This window comes from Gobio gobio (assembly GCF_949357685.1).
Source record: "Gobio gobio genome assembly, chromosome: 11".
NCBI classification, from domain to species: domain Eukaryota; kingdom Metazoa; phylum Chordata; class Actinopteri; order Cypriniformes; family Gobionidae; genus Gobio; species Gobio gobio.
Window position 1 is genome coordinate 25,356,479 of NC_137104.1, and position 20,700 is coordinate 25,377,178.

The window sequence follows — 20,700 nt, forward strand, 5'->3', positions numbered from 1 at the left end:
TGCAACTGGGAGACCATTTAATGGGTACTTTCATGAACCACAGGCTACACAATGTAAGCAGTGATGCCTTGAGGCCAACATGGGTCCCTTATGCCTCAACCAAGGTTGGTGAAGAAGTCTTGATGTTCTCCCTGAAGCTCATGCTGGGTAAGTGCACTTTCTTTGGACCTTCGACCTTGCAAATGTGGCTCTTCCTAGGGTGTTCCTTCTCTTTTGTAGACGATTGGTCCTACCAGAGGCCTTCATACTCCTATTTCCTGGGTGGCGTTATTAACATCGAGGCATCTGTGAAGCAGTACAATCATGTGCCTCTGCGTGTGTTTGTGGACCGCTGTGTGGCCACTCAAGTGCCTGACGTGAACTCCCTTCCGAGATATTCCTTCATTGAGAATCATGGGTAAGGTCATGGCTCTTGATGCTATAGGACTGTTTTGTTTGCTCTTTTTAAACATTCATGAGTTGCTCTTTGTGGTGACTTTGTCGTCAGGTGCTTTGTGGATGCCAAGGCTACAGCTTCCAGCTCCCGCTTCATGCCTCGGTCCCAGGTTGACAAGATCCAGTTCCAGCTGGAGGCATTCATGTTCCAGGAGAGCACCAGTCCTTCTGTATGTACCACAAGAGTTAATTCGACTTCTCTTCCCATCTGCTTTGGTTTTCTGACTTGTCTGTCATCCCTTGTAGATCTACATAACATGTGTTCTGAAGGCAACTATTGCTTCTGCACCCAGTGACGCTCAGCGCAAATCCTGTTCCTTTGCCAATGGGTACGTTGCACTTATTCTTTTTTTTAAAAAGCTGACTTTGCTCATGTTGAAAGTGCTTTGTCTTGTTGCAGGTGGTTTGCTGCTGATGGAAATGACCAAGTTTGTGGTTGCTGTGACTCAACATGTGGTCCTGATGGTGGAATTGCTGCTTCTCCCTATGGAGGTCGGTAGCTCTTGCTTTAAGGTTGCTTTTGATGTTTTAAGTGCTCCTAACTTTGCTCTTTTTCTTCTCTCTAGGTGTTCAGTGGGAAGGCAAGGCCACACTTGGTCCTGTAATTGTTCAAGGGCAAAAGAAAGTTTCTCAATAAAACTGACATCAATCCTTGCTTGTATCTGACTTGTCACTTTGCTTTTGACCTGGAAAGAGTGCCTTATTCTGCAAATGTGGTGGAACTGACTGTACCTTCGCAAGTCCCATTTAGTCTGAAACCCTATGGCTGCATGCTATGTGACTTGCAGAGGTACAGAAGTTATTATTTTTCTCCGTCTGGAATTTAAACGCGGGGCTTGTTGTAACAGGTTAACTTTCCACACATGCCGGGATGATGAAACCTAATGTATTTACTAGTTGCCATATCAACATTATTTAGAGAAACTGCACCAATTAATAATTCTTTGGACGCTCTCACTGAACATTTAACATAACAGACGTACATTTCTTAAGTTTATTGAAAATAAGACCAAGTTGAGAGTTCTTTTAATGCTGCTCTAACCAGCAGAAGACACTAGACGGGTTTAAATCCCAGTTGCACAGGTGGGGCATGTTGTAACTGTTACAATGTGCCCCTATTAGAACTATGCTATTCTATTGAGGAAAGAATGACAGTCAATGTTCAGAAGAAATTAGTATATTTTATTTGAAAGTTAATTTGTATTTTGTCTTGTTGTTTTATTTGATTGTATCTGATAACATCAAGCTGTCATGTTAATGTGCCCCACCTATGGGGCAGGTTGTCATATTTCACTTTCTTTCGGGGTAAATCGAAAGCATACACCGTATTCATGATTAGCAATCAAGGTTTACTGAGTTTTACACGATTCTTTTGTAGTGTGGTTTTTGGTGAAGTTTATTCAAATAAATATGGTCACCTGTGTAGCTACATTCTTCTCTCACTGCTGTTTCCTGATGGTTTATAGAACAATTTCTCCGAGTCGCCCTCTGTCGTTTCACAGAATAGTACAACGGCGAGTGCGTCAAGTATAAACGCCTCGTCCGTTTGGGGATTGACAAAGTGTGTGCGTGTTGGTTGAAAACCTTTGCTAGGGGAAAGAATTGTGTTTTAGTGCATTTTGAATGTGAAATGATCTGCTGTGCCGAGCTGAAAGTTTGTTAGGAGAACTGTGTGAAGAGTTTTGAAAAAGTGTATTGAGAAATGGGTCCTAGCAATTGGATATAAAAAAAACACTGTAAATGGCAAGAGGCATCCTGCACAGGCAAAGCAACAAATTCATATTATTCAACATATCCTAGCTTTTTACAGAAAATATTCAGATGTAACCCCCTTTGTAATAATTAACATTTTCATAAGTAACTGATTACGGTTACATTTATTTTGTAATTAAAGTATATATGAGTAGACTGGTCCCCTCTGTCTAAGGAGTCGAAGGTCTGTCCACATAAACCTCTCTTGTCCACTTGTGGAACACTTCAAACTGGCGACAGGGATTGCCCCGAGGGGAAGTGCTTAGGGAGGTTTGTGAGTGTGTTGCTAAATTTGGAACTACAGATTACTCTTACTATTTCTGCCATATAAAGATATTGTAAAAGTAGTAATGCTAGTTAGCATTTCTGGATGTCTACAAGCAAAGCGGAATGCACCAAACATCTACCCAAAGTACTTTGGGCAAGCTCCAGTAGCAAACCTGAGCATGAACCTTTTTATTTGTCTTCAATATGACAAATCTGACTAATTGGAGTCAATATAGGCCTACATCACATGCGTATCATTTTGATGAGAATTTTCTGGTAGCATAAGCTCCCATTTGGGCAAGTCTGGAGAATCATGACTGTTCATGAAGAGGGAGGGATTATCGTTAATTAGCCAAAATCTGTAGAATACAAAAAGACCAAAGGGCATCATCTCAACAGTGTGACTAGCTGTTGAACAATGGCAGGAAGCTGGTGTGCTGTTCAATCGCTGGCACTTTGTGTGTGGTTTTGTGCTTTTTGTCATGCTGTTCCACAGTGGAGTAATCTGCCCCAGTTTCCTCTGAAGGTTCAACAGCTAGCTAGTCAACAGTTTCCTCTGAAGGTTCAACAACAAGCTAGTCAACAGTTTCCTCAGAAGGTTCAACAACATGCTAGTCAACAGTTTCCTCAGAAGGTTCAACAACAAGCTAGTCAACAGTTTCCTCTGAAGGTTCAACAACAAGCTAGTCAACAGTTTCCTCTGAAGGTTCAACAACAAGCTAGTCAACAGTTTCCTCTGAAGGTTCAACAACAAGCTAGTCAACAGTTTCCTCAGAAGGTTCAACAACATGCTAGTCAACAGTTTCCTCAGAAGGTTCAACAACATGCTAGTCAACAGTTTCCTCAGAAGGTTCAACAACATGCTAGTCAACAGTTTCCTCAGAAGGTTCAACAACATGCTAGTCAACAGTTTCCTCAGAAGGTTCAACAACAAGCTAGTCAACAGTTTCCTCTGATGGTTCAACAACAAGCTAGTCAACAGTATCCTCAGCAGGTTCAACAACAAGCTAGTCAACAGTATCCTCAGCAGGTTCAACAACAAGCTAGTCAACAGTATCCTCAGCAGGTTCAACAACAAGCTAGTCAACAGTATCCTCAGCAGGTTCAACAACAAGCTAGTCAACAGTTTCCTCAGCAGGTTCAACAACAAGCTAGTCAACAGTTTCCTCAGCAGGTTCAACAACAAGCTAGTCAACAGTTTCCTCAGCAGGTTCAACAACAAGCTAGTCAACAGTTTCCTCAGCAGGTTCAGTCTAAGCAGCCAGTGGCGCAGGCAGAGCCCCTTGACAAATGTGCTGTAGCTGATTATGAGCAGATCCAATGTGGCCCACCTGGTATCAGTGGTGCTGAGTGTGACGCTATCAACTGCTGCTTTAACGGACAGCAGTGTTTCTATGGGAAGGCAGGTAAGAGTGAGTCAATGCAAAGGTGTTCATGTTAAACCACTCCTCAGTAATAACCTGCTCTTGTACCTTGTTCCAGTGACTGTCCAGTGTATAAGAGATGGTCAGTTTGTGGTAGTGGTGGCAAGAGATGTTACACTACCTCGCTTGAGCCTGGATTCAGTCCGTCTCCTGGGTGGAAACGACCCACCTTGCAGTCCTGTGGGATCCACACCTTCCTTTGCTATATACCAGTTCCCTGTCACTGCATGTGGCACAAGCATGATGGTGAGTAGCTGCTTGTGGTTCTGTTCTGCATGGCTTAGAATGGCCTGGATGCCAACAGTTACTATTTGCAGGAGGACGGTGGATATGTGGTGTATGAAAACCGAATGACCTCCTCGTATGAAGTGGGTGTCGGACCACTTGGTTCCATCACAAGGGACAGCCATTTTGAGTAGGCATTTTATTTTATTTAGAAAAAAAATATGAATCCTTGACAAAGGCTACAAGCTCACTATTTGTTGTCTAGGCTTCTCTTCCAGTGTAGGTACTCTGCTACTTCTGTGGAAGCTCTGGTTGTGGAGGTCAACACTGTTCCTGCACCTCCACCAGTAGCGGCTTCTGGACCCCTCAGGGTGGAGCTTAGACTGGCAAATGGTCAATGTGTCACCAAAGGCTGTGCAGAAGGTAAGTGTCTGTCCAAGTATGCATAAGTATTTTCTAAAACTCCAGGTTGCAGCAGTTTCTGGTTAAACGCTGGTTTTCTTCCTCAGGGGATGAGGCATACACGTCCTACTACGGTGATGCTGATTATCCCGTCACAAAAGTCCTGCGGGAGCCTGTGTATGTTGAGGTGCGCATTTTGGAGAGGACCGACCCCAACATTGTCCTAATGCTGGGACGTTGCTGGGCGACATCAACCCCCAGTCCACTCAGTCTACCCCAGTGGGACCTTCTGGTCGATGGGTGAGTAAGGCCAGTCTTTATCCATCTAGTGTGCTGTAAGGCACTTCTGACTGCCTCTTTACCTTTCAGATGCCCTTACCAGGATGACCGTTACCTGACCTCATTGGTTCCGGTGGCTGGATCTTCTGGTCTTCAGTTCCCAACCCACTACAAGCGCTTTGTTGTGAAGATGTTCACATTTGTGGATCCAGCATCACTGGCTCCTCTACAGGAAACCGTATGCTCTGCAGCCTTACCTGAATCCTTAATATTAGGTGTTTTTCTTTCTGTGGCTTATCCCTTTCCCCCCTCTGTTAGATCTTCATCCACTGTAGTACAGCAGTGTGCCATCCCTCTTCTGGCTCCTGTGAGCAAAGCTGCACTAGGAAAAGTGAGTGCTTGTTGTAAACTGACTTCAGGAACCATGAGAATTTGGTTTTTAAATGCCTCACGATTCTACCATTTCTTTTCCAGGAAGAGATGCTAACGTCAAGACCATCTCTAGTGGGCAAACTGTGGTGTCTAGTGGAGAAGTTAACCTGGTCATGTGACTTTAGTAGTTTTAATAAACTTCTTAACTCAACTGTCTCTTTGGTATTGATCTTTCATGACTGTTCTCAGTTTGATTTATTGGGCTACACTACTAAACCAGAGTTCCCTTTTTTGCTTCAAGGTTATGCTTGACTTGAACTAAACAAGCCAAGTTCCAGTTGCTAACCTGGGTCCCTGTTCTTAATGGAATCTGTTTTGGTCTCTACTTGTGGCTTTATGGCTGGACTAACATAACTGCTTGTACTGATATTCAAGCATGCCAAGTCCCTCTGTTTTTTGCTAATGCTATTTGAAAGCCCCCCGAAGTCATGCAAGTACAGCATTGCATCTGCAATGAAATCAGTATCAACCTGCATTGTCCTTTTTAATCCCAAATTGTGACCAGCCTTTTTTCTTTAGGCTAGCCCCAATGTTTATTGAAAAGTAGACTGGTGCTTTAATAAAAGCTGGTTTAGTCCCTTAACTGGTGTATCACACCTGAGTTGCTGTCTGAGGGCCTGTTTACACCTGGTACTAAAGCGTTTATCAGTCCAATCACAAGTGGACTATGCTAAATACAGGTGTAAATGCGGTCTAAAATGTTTTAAACTTTTTTGACTTTTAACCTTCACTCATGAAAGGGGTCTTTATAAACCGTTTCCAGAGTGTGACATTAACTGGTCTAAACCATGTCGCTTCTGTAGATTTGGACAATAAGCTACTTTGTTTAACTGTCTGTGCTTGTTGTTGCACCATTAAAAACAGAACGTGGAAGGCAATTTGACTAGTATCCATGCTGTCAAGGAAATGCATCCCATTTGAATTCTATTTAACTGGTTTGAAGAGCTAACTGTTGGTGTATTAGGTTTGTGAAATACACATTTCAAAATGGGGTCTACTATTATATTTGTCCATTTTAGTGTCCCATCATTAACTTAAGTCTTAGTCCTGTTAACTCTTCTTGCTCTTTGTGTCACACATTTTTCCTAGAGACATTTTGGCGGAAAATTTGAGAAAACGTAGGTCTGTGGCCAGTTGCATAAACTGCTGATGTTAAAGAATAAGAAGCTGAGGGCAAGTGGACAAAAATTAATGACTGTGTTTCAATTCACTTTTTCATGCCCTTCCCTCACTATCTTCCCTCTGTGTCGTTGATTTTGTACCAGGAGATTTTTTGTAGGTATTGGGCTGTGTACCGAATTTCATACCTGTACGTGAAACGTAGCGGGAGGGGCACTTCGTTGAAATGTTGTAGGTGGCGCTATCGAGCCATTTTGCCATGCCTAATTCTGAAACTCATATGTAGATGTCTTCAGGCCAGGACTCTTATCAAACATCTGAAGTTTGGGGCAGATCGGACATTGTATGCCCGACTTACAACAGCTTCCTGTGTCATGGCGAACCATCGAACTTTGTGAGGCCGCCACTGACACGACCTTCAGGGAAAACATCACCAAGGCCTTTCGATTAGACTGTGCAAATATGACGTTGATCTGATTAAATCTCTAGGAGAATCTCTGCAGAGAATCCAGTAGATGGCGATGACACTTTGCAAAGAAACACTACGTGCCTATAGACTAAACACGCAATATGCATGCGCATGATGTCACAGTTTTCACAAATTCATGTTTTTGTAGTTTACATGGAGACAATAATGGTCTCATTTTCAAAAACTTTGAAACCCTGTTTTTAAAAGTTTGCATTTTTAAGGCCCACAAAGCACTGTTGTTGTGTAAATGAACACAATGCATTTAAAGTTTCATTTGAAAATGGTGTCATGTAAATGTCCCCCTCGATTTGTCAGATAAGAGAGACATACAAATTGTGCAGAGCTGTGGGTCCCAGAGATGCATATAAACTCTACAGGTCCAGAGGAGAATCAAAGGCAATCAATTCAACTAAAAGGGGATGAGCCACCTTCATTCAAAGCTGTACAAAATGGCAAAGCCAAGCACTGGTGTGTGTTGTGGCATTTGTGTCCAAGTTTGCTAGGATGGGGCTTCTGAGAGGTGTGTTAGTGGTGGTTGTGATGGTTGTGTTTGATCTGCCTGATGCATGGGGAAGTTTGATGCACAGTCAAAGTCCAAGAAGCACGGGGCAAAAATCAGATCCAGATTTCAGAAGTCCTGCCTTTTCTGCTCCAGAGCTCTGGAATCCTTTGCAAGTGGCTTCTCCATTTCAGAGTCCTTTGGGTCCTGCCTCCAGAGGCCTTGCACAGGAGCCTTTTGGCCTTCAGGAGAAGCAGCTGTTGCAGGGTCCAGTGAAGCCTTTGGATTGGAGGTATCCCGTCGTTCCCGAGGTGCAGAGCGAGTTGGCGGTGGACTTCCAGTTGAGGCAACCCGTGACTCCCAGCAGCGTAGCGGTTCAATGCGGAGAGAACCGGGTTCTTGTAGAAGTCCAGCAGGACTTGTTTAGCAATGGTCAGTTGATCCAGCCAACTGGTCTGTCTTTAGGTGGATGTCCTGTTGCTGGTCAGGACTCTGAGTCTAGGGTGCTCCTCTTTGAGTATGAATTACAGGACTGCAACAGCGTGCAGATGGTAAGAACTCCTAAATCTTAATCGGTTGTTTGTTCAAATTGAGGATATCCAAAGTCCTCTTCAAGGACCGTCAGTTCACACTGCTGTTGTATGTTGTATTTGCAATGCCAGGGCAGCTGGCATATGCATTGGTATGAACGGGCCTTAAGAAATGTTTGTTTTAAGCTCTGCAGTTGTTTTCTCCTGCTTGAAGTGTTTGTCCACTGTATTGCACAATGCACTTTCTCTCATTCATAATAATGATTACACCTTCATGAGGAACTGTCTTGTTTTAACTACAATCTCTTACAGATGAATGAGGATGAGCTTGTCTACACCTTCTCTCTTACCTACACCCCTGAGGCTCTTGCAGGTACTCCGATTACCCGGGCCGATGGTGCAATTGTTGGCGTTCAATGCCACTATCAAAGGTAAGTGGCCTCTGTGACTTTCACTGCTTGTGCAACTGGGAGACCATTTAATGGGTACTTTCATGAACCACAGGCTACACAATGTAAGCAGTGATGCCTTGAGGCCAACATGGGTCCCTTATGCCTCAACCAAGGTTGGTGAAGAAGTCTTGATGTTCTCCCTGAAGCTCATGCTGGGTAAGTGCACTTTCTTTGGACCTTCGACCTTGCAAATGTGGCTCTTCCTAGGGTGTTCCTTCTCTTTTGTAGACGATTGGTCCTACCAGAGGCCTTCATACTCCTATTTCCTGGGTGGCGTTATTAACATCGAGGCATCTGTGAAGCAGTACAATCATGTGCCTCTGCGTGTGTTTGTGGACCGCTGTGTGGCCACTCAAGTGCCTGACGTGAACTCCCTTCCGAGATATTCCTTCATTGAGAATCATGGGTAAGGTCATGGCTCTTGATGCTATAGGACTGTTTTGTTTGCTCTTTTTAAACATTCATGAGTTGCTCTTTGTGGTGACTTTGTCGTCAGGTGCTTTGTGGATGCCAAGGCTACAGCTTCCAGCTCCCGCTTCATGCCTCGGTCCCAGGTTGACAAGATCCAGTTCCAGCTGGAGGCATTCATGTTCCAGGAGAGCACCAGTCCTTCTGTATGTACCACAAGAGTTAATTCGACTTCTCTTCCCATCTGCTTTGGTTTTCTGACTTGTCTGTCATCCCTTGTAGATCTACATAACATGTGTTCTGAAGGCAACTATTGCTTCTGCACCCAGTGACGCTCAGCGCAAATCCTGTTCCTTTGCCAATGGGTACGTTGCACTTATTCTTTTTTTTAAAAAGCTGACTTTGCTCATGTTGAAAGTGCTTTGTCTTGTTGCAGGTGGTTTGCTGCTGATGGAAATGACCAAGTTTGTGGTTGCTGTGACTCAACATGTGGTCCTGATGGTGGAATTGCTGCTTCTCCCTATGGAGGTCGGTAGCTCTTGCTTTAAGGTTGCTTTTGATGTTTTAAGTGCTCCTAACTTTGCTCTTTTTCTTCTCTCTAGGTGTTCAGTGGGAAGGCAAGGCCACACTTGGTCCTGTAATTGTTCAAGGGCAAAAGAAAGTTTCTCAATAAAACTGACATCAATCCTTGCTTGTATCTGACTTGTCACTTTGCTTTTGACCTGGAAAGAGTGCCTTATTCTGCAAATGTGGTGGAACTGACTGTACCTTCGCAAGTCCCATTTAGTCTGAAACCCTATGGCTGCATGCTATGTGACTTGCAGAGGTACAGAAGTTATTATTTTTCTCCGTCTGGAATTTAAACGCGGGGCTTGTTGTAACAGGTTAACTTTCCACACATGCCGGGATGATGAAACCTAATGTATTTACTAGTTGCCATATCAACATTATTTAGAGAAACTGCACCAATTAATAATTCTTTGGACGCTCTCACTGAACATTTAACATAACAGACGTACATTTCTTAAGTTTATTGAAAATAAGACCAAGTTGAGAGTTCTTTTAATGCTGCTCTAACCAGCAGAAGACACTAGACGGGTTTAAATCCCAGTTGCACAGGTGGGGCATGTTGTAACTGTTACAATGTGCCCCTATTAGAACTATGCTATTCTATTGAGGAAAGAATGACAGTCAATGTTCAGAAGAAATTAGTATATTTTATTTGAAAGTTAATTTGTATTTTGTCTTGTTGTTTTATTTGATTGTATCTGATAACATCAAGCTGTCATGTTAATGTGCCCCACCTATGGGGCAGGTTGTCATATTTCACTTTCTTTCGGGGTAAATCGAAAGCATACACCGTATTCATGATTAGCAATCAAGGTTTACTGAGTTTTACACGATTCTTTTGTAGTGTGGTTTTTGGTGAAGTTTATTCAAATAAATATGGTCACCTGTGTAGCTACATTCTTCTCTCACTGCTGTTTCCTGATGGTTTATAGAACAATTTCTCCGAGTCGCCCTCTGTCGTTTCACAGAATAGTACAACGGCGAGTGCGTCAAGTATAAACGCCTCGTCCGTTTGGGGATTGACAAAGTGTGTGCGTGTTGGTTGAAAACCTTTGCTAGGGGAAAGAATTGTGTTTTAGTGCATTTTGAATGTGAAATGATCTGCTGTGCCGAGCTGAAAGTTTGTTAGGAGAACTGTGTGAAGAGTTTTGAAAAAGTGTATTGAGAAATGGGTCCTAGCAATTGGATATAAAAAAAACACTGTAAATGGCAAGAGGCATCCTGCACAGGCAAAGCAACAAATTCATATTATTCAACATATCCTAGCTTTTTACAGAAAATATTCAGATGTAACCCCCTTTGTAATAATTAACATTTTCATAAGTAACTGATTACGGTTACATTTATTTTGTAATTAAAGTATATATGAGTAGACTGGTCCCCTCTGTCTAAGGAGTCGAAGGTCTGTCCACATAAACCTCTCTTGTCCACTTGTGGAACACTTCAAACTGGCGACAGGGATTGCCCCGAGGGGAAGTGCTTAGGGAGGTTTGTGAGTGTGTTGCTAAATTTGGAACTACAGACTACTCTTACTATTTCTGCCATATAAAGATATTGTAAAAGTAGTAATGCTAGTTAGCATTTCTGGATGTCTACAAGCAAAGCGGAATGCACCAAACATCTACCCAAAGTACTTTGGGCAAGCTCCAGTAGCAAACCTGAGCATGAACCTTTTTATTTGTCTTCAATATGACAAATCTGACTAATTGGAGTCAATATAGGCCTACATCACATGCGTATCATTTTGATGAGAATTTTCTGGTAGCATAAGCTCCCATTTGGGCAAGTCTGGAGAATCATGACTGTTCATGAAGAGGGAGGGATTATCGTTAATTAGCCAAAATCTGTAGAATACAAAAAGACCAAAGGGCATCATCTCAACAGTGTGACTAGCTGTTGAACAATGGCAGGAAGCTGGTGTGCTGTTCAATCGCTGGCACTTTGTGTGTGGTTTTGTGCTTTTTGTCATGCTGTTCCACAGTGGAGTAATCTGCCCCAGTTTCCTCTGAAGGTTCAACAGCTAGCTAGTCAACAGTTTCCTCTGAAGGTTCAACAACAAGCTAGTCAACAGTTTCCTCAGAAGGTTCAACAACATGCTAGTCAACAGTTTCCTCAGAAGGTTCAACAACAAGCTAGTCAACAGTTTCCTCTGAAGGTTCAACAACAAGCTAGTCAACAGTTTCCTCTGAAGGTTCAACAACAAGCTAGTCAACAGTTTCCTCTGAAGGTTCAACAACAAGCTAGTCAACAGTTTCCTCAGAAGGTTCAACAACATGCTAGTCAACAGTATCCTCAGCAGGTTCAACAACAAGCTAGTCAACAGTATCCTCAGCAGGTTCAACAACAAGCTAGTCAACAGTATCCTCAGCAGGTTCAACAACAAGCTAGTCAACAGTATCCTCAGCAGGTTCAACAACAAGCTAGTCAACAGTATCCTCAGCAGGTTCAACAACAAGCTAGTCAACAGTTTCCTCAGCAGGTTCAACAACAAGCTAGTCAACAGTTTCCTCAGCAGGTTCAACAACAAGCTAGTCAACAGTTTCCTCAGCAGGTTCAACAACAAGCTAGTCAACAGTTTCCTCAGCAGGTTCAGTCTAAGCAGCCAGTGGCGCAGGCAGAGCCCCTTGACAAATGTGCTGTAGCTGATTATGAGCAGATCCAATGTGGCCCACCTGGTATCAGTGGTGCTGAGTGTGACGCTATCAACTGCTGCTTTAACGGACAGCAGTGTTTCTATGGGAAGGCAGGTAAGAGTGAGTCAATGCAAAGGTGTTCATGTTAAACCACTCCTCAGTAATAACCTGCTCTTGTACCTTGTTCCAGTGACTGTCCAGTGTATAAGAGATGGTCAGTTTGTGGTAGTGGTGGCAAGAGATGTTACACTACCTCGCTTGAGCCTGGATTCAGTCCGTCTCCTGGGTGGAAACGACCCACCTTGCAGTCCTGTGGGATCCACACCTTCCTTTGCTATATACCAGTTCCCTGTCACTGCATGTGGCACAAGCATGATGGTGAGTAGCTGCTTGTGGTTCTGTTCTGCATGGCTTAGAATGGCCTGGATGCCAACAGTTACTATTTGCAGGAGGACGGTGGATATGTGGTGTATGAAAACCGAATGACCTCCTCGTATGAAGTGGGTGTCGGACCACTTGGTTCCATCACAAGGGACAGCCATTTTGAGTAGGCATTTTATTTTATTTAGAAAAAAAATATGAATCCTTGACAAAGGCTACAAGCTCACTATTTGTTGTCTAGGCTTCTCTTCCAGTGTAGGTACTCTGCTACTTCTGTGGAAGCTCTGGTTGTGGAGGTCAACACTGTTCCTGCACCTCCACCAGTAGCGGCTTCTGGACCCCTCAGGGTGGAGCTTAGACTGGCAAATGGTCAATGTGTCACCAAAGGCTGTGCAGAAGGTAAGTGTCTGTCCAAGTATGCATAAGTATTTTCTAAAACTCCAGGTTGCAGCAGTTTCTGGTTAAACGCTGGTTTTCTTCCTCAGGGGATGAGGCATACACGTCCTACTACGGTGATGCTGATTATCCCGTCACAAAAGTCCTGCGGGAGCCTGTGTATGTTGAGGTGCGCATTTTGGAGAGGACCGACCCCAACATTGTCCTAATGCTGGGACGTTGCTGGGCGACATCAACCCCCAGTCCACTCAGTCTACCCCAGTGGGACCTTCTGGTCGATGGGTGAGTAAGGCCAGTCTTTATCCATCTAGTGTGCTGTAAGGCACTTCTGACTGCCTCTTTACCTTTCAGATGCCCTTACCAGGATGACCGTTACCTGACCTCATTGGTTCCGGTGGCTGGATCTTCTGGTCTTCAGTTCCCAACCCACTACAAGCGCTTTGTTGTGAAGATGTTCACATTTGTGGATCCAGCATCACTGGCTCCTCTACAGGAAACCGTATGCTCTGCAGCCTTACCTGAATCCTTAATATTAGGTGTTTTTCTTTCTGTGGCTTATCCCTTTCCCCCCTCTGTTAGATCTTCATCCACTGTAGTACAGCAGTGTGCCATCCCTCTTCTGGCTCCTGTGAGCAAAGCTGCACTAGGAAAAGTGAGTGCTTGTTGTAAACTGACTTCAGGAACCATGAGAATTTGGTTTTTAAATGCCTCACGATTCTACCATTTCTTTTCCAGGAAGAGATGCTAACGTCAAGACCATCTCTAGTGGGCAAACTGTGGTGTCTAGTGGAGAAGTTAACCTGGTCATGTGACTTTAGTAGTTTTAATAAACTTCTTAACTCAACTGTCTCTTTGGTATTGATCTTTCATGACTGTTCTCAGTTTGATTTATTGGGCTACACTACTAAACCAGAGTTCCCTTTTTTGCTTCAAGGTTATGCTTGACTTGAACTAAACAAGCCAAGTTCCAGTTGCTAACCTGGGTCCCTGTTCTTAATGGAATCTGTTTTGGTCTCTACTTGTGGCTTTATGGCTGGACTAACATAACTGCTTGTACTGATATTCAAGCATGCCAAGTCCCTCTGTTTTTTGCTAATGCTATTTGAAAGCCCCCCGAAGTCATGCAAGTACAGCATTGCATCTGCAATGAAATCAGTATCAACCTGCATTGTCCTTTTTAATCCCAAATTGTGACCAGCCTTTTTTCTTTAGGCTAGCCCCAATGTTTATTGAAAAGTAGACTGGTGCTTTAATAAAAGCTGGTTTAGTCCCTTAACTGGTGTATCACACCTGAGTTGCTGTCTGAGGGCCTGTTTACACCTGGTACTAAAGCGTTTATCAGTCCAATCACAAGTGGACTATGCTAAATACAGGTGTAAATGCGGTCTAAAATGTTTTAAACTTTTTTGACTTTTAACCTTCACTCATGAAAGGGGTCTTTATAAACCGTTTCCAGAGTGTGACATTAACTGGTCTAAACCATGTCGCTTCTGTAGATTTGGACAATAAGCTACTTTGTTTAACTGTCTGTGCTTGTTGTTGCACCATTAAAAACAGAACGTGGAAGGCAATTTGACTAGTATCCATGCTGTCAAGGAAATGCATCCCATTTGAATTCTATTTAACTGGTTTGAAGAGCTAACTGTTGGTGTATTAGGTTTGTGAAATACACATTTCAAAATGGGGTCTACTATTATATTTGTCCATTTTAGTGTCCCATCATTAACTTAAGTCTTAGTCCTGTTAACTCTTCTTGCTCTTTGTGTCACACATTTTTCCTAGAGACATTTTGGCGGAAAATTTGAGAAAACGTAGGTCTGTGGCCAGTTGCATAAACTGCTGATGTTAAAGAATAAGAAGCTGAGGGCAAGTGGACAAAAATTAATGACTGTGTTTCAATTCACTTTTTCATGCCCTTCCCTCACTATCTTCCCTCTGTGTCGTTGATTTTGTACCAGGAGATTTTTTGTAGGTATTGGGCTGTGTACCGAATTTCATACCTGTACGTGAAACGTAGCGGGAGGGGCACTTCGTTGAAATGTTGTAGGTGGCGCTATCGAGCCATTTTGCCATGCCTAATTCTGAAACTCATATGTAGATGTCTTCAGGCCAGGACTCTTATCAAACATCTGAAGTTTGGGGCAGATCGGACATTGTATGCCCGACTTACAACAGCTTCCTGTGTCATGGCGAACCATCGAACTTTGTGAGGCCGCCACTGACACGACCTTCAGGGAAAACATCACCAAGGCCTTTCGATTAGACTGTGCAAATATGACGTTGATCTGATTAAATCTCTAGGAGAATCTCTGCAGAGAATCCAGTAGATGGCGATGACACTTTGCAAAGAAACACTACGTGCCTATAGACTAAACACGCAATATGCATGCGCATGATGTCACAGTTTTCACAAATTCATGTTTTTGTAGTTTACATGGAGACAATAATGGTCTCATTTTCAAAAACTTTGAAACCCTGTTTTTAAAAGTTTGCATTTTTAAGGCCCACAAAGCACTGTTGTTGTGTAAATGAACACAATGCATTTAAAGTTTCATTTGAAAATGGTGTCATGTAAATGTCCCCCTCGATTTGTCAGATAAGAGAGACATACAAATTGTGCAGAGCTGTGGGTCCCAGAGATGCATATAAACTCTACAGGTCCAGAGGAGAATCAAAGGCAATCAATTCAACTAAAAGGGGATGAGCCACCTTCATTCAAAGCTGTACAAAATGGCAAAGCCAAGCACTGGTGTGTGTTGTGGCATTTGTGTCCAAGTTTGCTAGGATGGGGCTTCTGAGAGGTGTGTTAGTGGTGGTTGTGATGGTTGTGTTTGATCTGCCTGATGCATGGGGAAGTTTGATGCACAGTCAAAGTCCAAGAAGCACGGGGCAAAAATCAGATCCAGATTTCAGAAGTCCTGCCTTTTCTGCTCCAGAGCTCTGGAATCCTTTGCAAGTGGCTTCTCCATTTCAGAGTCCTTTGGGTCCTGCCTCCAGAGGCCTTGCACAGGAGCCTTTTGGCCTTCAGGAGAAGCAGCTGTTGCAGGGTCCAGTGAAGCCTTTGGATTGGAGGTATCCCGTCGTTCCCGAGGTGCAGAGCGAGTTGGCGGTGGACTTCCAGTTGAGGCAACCCGTGACTCCCAGCAGCGTAGCGGTTCAATGCGGAGAGAACCGGGTTCTTGTAGAAGTCCAGCAGGACTTGTTTAGCAATGGTCAGTTGATCCAGCCAACTGGTCTGTCTTTAGGTGGATGTCCTGTTGCTGGTCAGGACTCTGAGTCTAGGGTGCTCCTCTTTGAGTATGAATTACAGGACTGCAACAGCGTGCAGATGGTAAGAACTCCTAAATCTTAATCGGTTGTTTGTTCAAATTGAGGATATCCAAAGTCCTCTTCAAGGACCGTCAGTTCACACTGCTGTTGTATGTTGTATTTGCAATGCCAGGGCAGCTGGCATATGCATTGGTATGAACGGGCCTTAAGAAATGTTTGTTTTAAGCTCTGCAGTTGTTTTCTCCTGCTTGAAGTGTTTGTCCACTGTATTGCACAATGCACTTTCTCTCATTCATAATAATGATTACACCTTCATGAGGAACTGTCTTGTTTTAACTACAATCTCTTACAGATGAATGAGGATGAGCTTGTCTACACCTTCTCTCTTACCTACACCCCTGAGGCTCTTGCAGGTACTCCGATTACCCGGGCCGATGGTGCAATTGTTGGCGTTCAATGCCACTATCAAAGGTAAGTGGCCTCTGTGACTTTCACTGCTTGTGCAACTGGGAGACCATTTAATGGGTACTTTCATGAACCACAGGCTACACAATGTAAGCAGTGATGCCTTGAGGCCAACATGGGTCCCTTATGCCTCAACCAAGGTTGGTGAAGAAGTCTTGATGTTCTCCCTGAAGCTCATGCTGGGTAAGTGCACTTTCTTTGGACCTTCGACCTTGCAAATGTGGCTCTTCCTAGGGTGTTCCTTCTCTTTTGTAGACGATTGGTCCTACCAGAGGCCTTCATACTCCTATTTCCTGGGTGGCGTTATTAACATCGAGGCATCTGTGAAGCAGTACAATCATGTGCCTCTGCGTGTGTTTGTGGACCGCTGTGTGGCCACTCAAGTGCCTGACGTGAACTCCCTTCCGAGATATTCCTTCATTGAGAATCATGGGTAAGGTCATGGCTCTTGATGCTATAGGACTGTTTTGTTTGCTCTTTTTAAACATTCATGAGTTGCTCTTTGTGGTGACTTTGTCGTCAGGTGCTTTGTGGATGCCAAGGCTACAGCTTCCAGCTCCCGCTTCATGCCTCGGTCCCAGGTTGACAAGATCCAGTTCCAGCTGGAGGCATTCATGTTCCAGGAGAGCACCAGTCCTTCTGTATGTACCACAAGAGTTAATTCGACTTCTCTTCCCATCTGCTTTGGTTTTCTGACTTGTCTGTCATCCCTTGTAGATCTACATAACATGTGTTCTGAAGGCAACTATTGCTTCTGCACCCAGTGACGCTCAGCGCAAATCCTGTTCCTTTGCCAATGGGTACGTTGCACTTATTCTTTTTTTTAAAAAGCTGACTTTGCTCATGTTGAAAGTGCTTTGTCTTGTTGCAGGTGGTTTGCTGCTGATGGAAATGACCAAGTTTGTGGTTGCTGTGACTCAACATGTGGTCCTGATGGTGGAATTGCTGCTTCTCCCTATGGAGGTCGGTAGCTCTTGCTTTAAGGTTGCTTTTGATGTTTTAAGTGCTCCTAACTTTGCTCTTTTTCTTCTCTCTAGGTGTTCAGTGGGAAGGCAAGGCCACACTTGGTCCTGTAATTGTTCAAGGGCAAAAGAAAGTTTCTCAATAAAACTGACATCAATCCTTGCTTGTATCTGACTTGTCACTTTGCTTTTGACCTGGAAAGAGTGCCTTATTCTGCAAATGTGGTGGAACTGACTGTACCTTCGCAAGTCCCATTTAGTCTGAAACCCTATGGCTGCATGCTATGTGACTTGCAGAGGTACAGAAGTTATTATTTTTCTCCGTCTGGAATTTAAACGCGGGGCTTGTTGTAACAGGTTAACTTTCCACACATGCCGGGATGATGAAACCTAATGTATTTACTAGTTGCCATATCAACATTATTTAGAGAAACTGCACCAATTAATAATTCTTTGGACGCTCTCACTGAACATTTAACATAACAGACGTACATTTCTTAAGTTTATTGAAAATAAGACCAAGTTGAGAGTTCTTTTAATGCTGCTCTAACCAGCAGAAGACACTAGACGGGTTTAAATCCCAGTTGCACAGGTGGGGCATGTTGTAACTGTTACAATGTGCCCCTATTAGAACTATGCTATTCTATTGAGGAAAGAATGACAGTCAATGTTCAGAAGAAATTAGTATATTTTATTTGAAAGTTAATTTGTATTTTGTCTTGTTGTTTTATTTGATTGTATCTGATAACATCAAGCTGTCATGTTAATGTGCCCCACCTATGGGGCAGGTTGTCATATTTCACTTTCTTTCGGGGTAAATCGAAAGCATACACCGTATTCATGATTAGCAATCAAGGTTTACTGAGTTTTACACGATTCTTTTGTAGTGTGGTTTTTGGTGAAGTTTATTCAAATAAATATGGTCACCTGTGTAGCTACATTCTTCTCTCACTGCTGTTTCCTGATGGTTTATAGAACAATTTCTCCGAGTCGCCCTCTGTCGTTTCACAGAATAGTACAACGGCGAGTGCGTCAAGTATAAACGCCTCGTCCGTTTGGGGATTGACAAAGTGTGTGCGTGTTGGTTGAAAACCTTTGCTAGGGGAAAGAATTGTGTTTTAGTGCATTTTGAATGTGAAATGATCTGCTGTGCCGAGCTGAAAGTTTGTTAGGAGAACTGTGTGAAGAGTTTTGAAAAAGTGTATTGAGAAATGGGTCCTAGCAATTGGATATAAAAAAAACACTGTAAATGGCAAGAGGCATCCTGCACAGGCAAAGCAACAAATTCATATTATTCAACATATCCTAGCTTTTTACAGAAAATATTCAGATGTAACCCCCTTTGTAATAATTAACATTTTCATAAGTAACTGATTACGGTTACATTTATTTTGTAATTAAAGTATATATGAGTAGACTGGTCCCCTCTGTCTAAGGAGTCGAAGGTCTGTCCACATAAACCTCTCTTGTCCACTTGTGGAACACTTCAAACTGGCGACAGGGATTGCCCCGAGGGGAAGTGCTTAGGGAGGTTTGTGAGTGTGTTGCTAAATTTGGAACTACAGACTACTCTTACTATTTCTGCCATATAAAGATATTGTAAAAGTAGTAATGCTAGTTAGCATTTCTGGATGTCTACAAGCAAAGCGGAATGCACCAAACATCTACCCAAAGTACTTTGGGCAAGCTCCAGTAGCAAACCTGAGCATGAACCTTTTTATTTGTCTTCAATATGACAAATCTGACTAATTGGAGTCAATATAGGCCTACATCACATGCGTATCATTTTGATGAGAATTTTCTGGTAGCATAAGCTCCCATTTGGGCAAGTCTGGAGAATCATGACTGTTCATGAAGAGGGAGGGATTATCGTTAATTAGCCAAAATCTGTAGAATACAAAAAGACCAAAGGGCATCATCTCAACAGTGTGACTAGCTGTTGAACAATGGCAGGAAGCTGGTGTGCTGTTCAATCGCTGGCACTTTGTGTGTGGTTTTGTGCTTTTTGTCATGCTGTTCCACAGTGGAGTAATCTGCCCCAGTTTCCTCTGAAGGTTCAACAGCTAGCTAGTCAACAGTTTCCTCTGAAGGTTCAACAACAAGCTAGTCAACAGTTTCCTCAGAAGGTTCAACAACATGCTAGTCAACCGTTTCCTCTGAAGGTTCAACAACAAGCTAGTCAACAGTTTCCTCTGAAGGTTCAACAACAAGCTAGTCAACAGTTTCCTCTGAAGGTTCAACAACAAGCTAGTCAACAGTTTCCTCAGAAGGTTCAACAACATGCTAGTCAACAGTTTCCTCAGAAGGTTCAACAACATGCTAGTCAACAGTTTCCTCAGAAGGTTCAACAACAAGCTAGTCAACAGTTTCCTCTGATGGTTCAACAACAAGCTAGTCAACAGTATCCTCAGCAGGTTCAACAACAAGCTAGTCAACAGTATCCTCAGCAGGTTCAACAACAAGCTAGTCAACAGTATCCTCAGCAGGTTCAACAACAAGCTAGTCAACAGTATCCTCAGCAGGTTCAACAACAAGCTAGTCAACAGTATCCTCAGCAGGTTCAACAACAAGCTAGTCAACAGTTTCCTCAGCAGGTTCAACAACAAGCTAGTCAACAGTTTCCTCAGCAGGTTCAACAACAAGCTAGTCAACAGTTTCCTCAGCAGGTTCAGTCTAAGCAGCCAGTGGCGCAGGCAGAGCCCCTTGACAAATGTGCTGTAGCTGATTATGAGCAGATCCAATGTGGCCCACCTGGTATCAGTGGTGCTGAGTGTGACGCTATCAACTGCTGCTTTAACGGACAGCAGTGTTTCTATGGGAAGGCAGGTAAGAGTGAGTCAATGCAAAGGTGTTCATGTTAAACCACTCCTCAGTAATAACCTGCTCTTGTACCTTGTTCCAGTGACTGTCCAGTGTATAAGAGATGGTCAGTTTGTGGTAGTGGTGGCAAGAGATGTTACACTACCTCGCTTGAGCCTGGATTCAGTCCGTCTCCTGGGTGGAAACGACCCACCTTGCAGTCCTGTGGGATCCACACCTTCCTTTGCTATATACCAGTTCCCTGTCACTGCATGTGGCACAAGCATGATGGTGAGTAGCTGCTTGTGGTTCTGTTCTGCATGGCTTAGAATGGCCTGGATGCCAACAGTTACTATTTGCAGGAGGACGGTGGATATGTGGTGTATGAAAACCGAATGACCTCCTCGTATGAAGTGGGTGTCGGACCACTTGGTTCCATCACAAGGGACAGCCATTTTGAGTAGGCATTTTATTTTATTTAGAAAAAAAATATGAATCCTTGACAAAGGCTACAAGCTCACTATTTGTTGT

At 43.4% G+C, this 20,700-nt stretch overlaps 1 protein-coding gene across 1 annotated transcript in view; it reads left to right on the forward strand.

Moving 5' to 3' along the window:
* Window positions 1–20,700, forward strand: part of LOC307133444 (uncharacterized protein) — a gene marked incomplete at both ends in the record, with an annotated part of 121,068 nt that overhangs the window by 48,937 nt on the left and 51,431 nt on the right. The window contains 33 exons of the mRNA XM_079828529.1: window positions 44–147; window positions 220–397; window positions 488–605; window positions 682–764; window positions 3,796–3,860; window positions 3,937–4,124; window positions 4,196–4,293; window positions 4,369–4,526; window positions 4,613–4,805; window positions 4,875–5,022; window positions 5,103–5,126; window positions 7,498–7,854; window positions 8,146–8,264; window positions 8,338–8,441; window positions 8,514–8,691; window positions 8,782–8,899; window positions 8,976–9,058; window positions 11,946–12,010; window positions 12,087–12,274; window positions 12,346–12,443; window positions 12,519–12,676; window positions 12,763–12,955; window positions 13,025–13,172; window positions 13,253–13,338; window positions 15,671–16,004; window positions 16,296–16,414; window positions 16,488–16,591; window positions 16,664–16,841; window positions 16,932–17,049; window positions 17,126–17,208; window positions 20,132–20,196; window positions 20,273–20,460; window positions 20,532–20,629. Of these exons, the coding sequence (XP_079684655.1) occupies window positions 44–147; window positions 220–397; window positions 488–605; window positions 682–764; window positions 3,796–3,860; window positions 3,937–4,124; window positions 4,196–4,293; window positions 4,369–4,526; window positions 4,613–4,805; window positions 4,875–5,022; window positions 5,103–5,126; window positions 7,498–7,854; window positions 8,146–8,264; window positions 8,338–8,441; window positions 8,514–8,691; window positions 8,782–8,899; window positions 8,976–9,058; window positions 11,946–12,010; window positions 12,087–12,274; window positions 12,346–12,443; window positions 12,519–12,676; window positions 12,763–12,955; window positions 13,025–13,172; window positions 13,253–13,338; window positions 15,671–16,004; window positions 16,296–16,414; window positions 16,488–16,591; window positions 16,664–16,841; window positions 16,932–17,049; window positions 17,126–17,208; window positions 20,132–20,196; window positions 20,273–20,460; window positions 20,532–20,629 (4,539 nt within the window). The remainder of the gene's footprint in view (window positions 1–43; window positions 148–219; window positions 398–487; window positions 606–681; window positions 765–3,795; window positions 3,861–3,936; window positions 4,125–4,195; window positions 4,294–4,368; window positions 4,527–4,612; window positions 4,806–4,874; window positions 5,023–5,102; window positions 5,127–7,497; window positions 7,855–8,145; window positions 8,265–8,337; window positions 8,442–8,513; window positions 8,692–8,781; window positions 8,900–8,975; window positions 9,059–11,945; window positions 12,011–12,086; window positions 12,275–12,345; window positions 12,444–12,518; window positions 12,677–12,762; window positions 12,956–13,024; window positions 13,173–13,252; window positions 13,339–15,670; window positions 16,005–16,295; window positions 16,415–16,487; window positions 16,592–16,663; window positions 16,842–16,931; window positions 17,050–17,125; window positions 17,209–20,131; window positions 20,197–20,272; window positions 20,461–20,531; window positions 20,630–20,700) is intronic.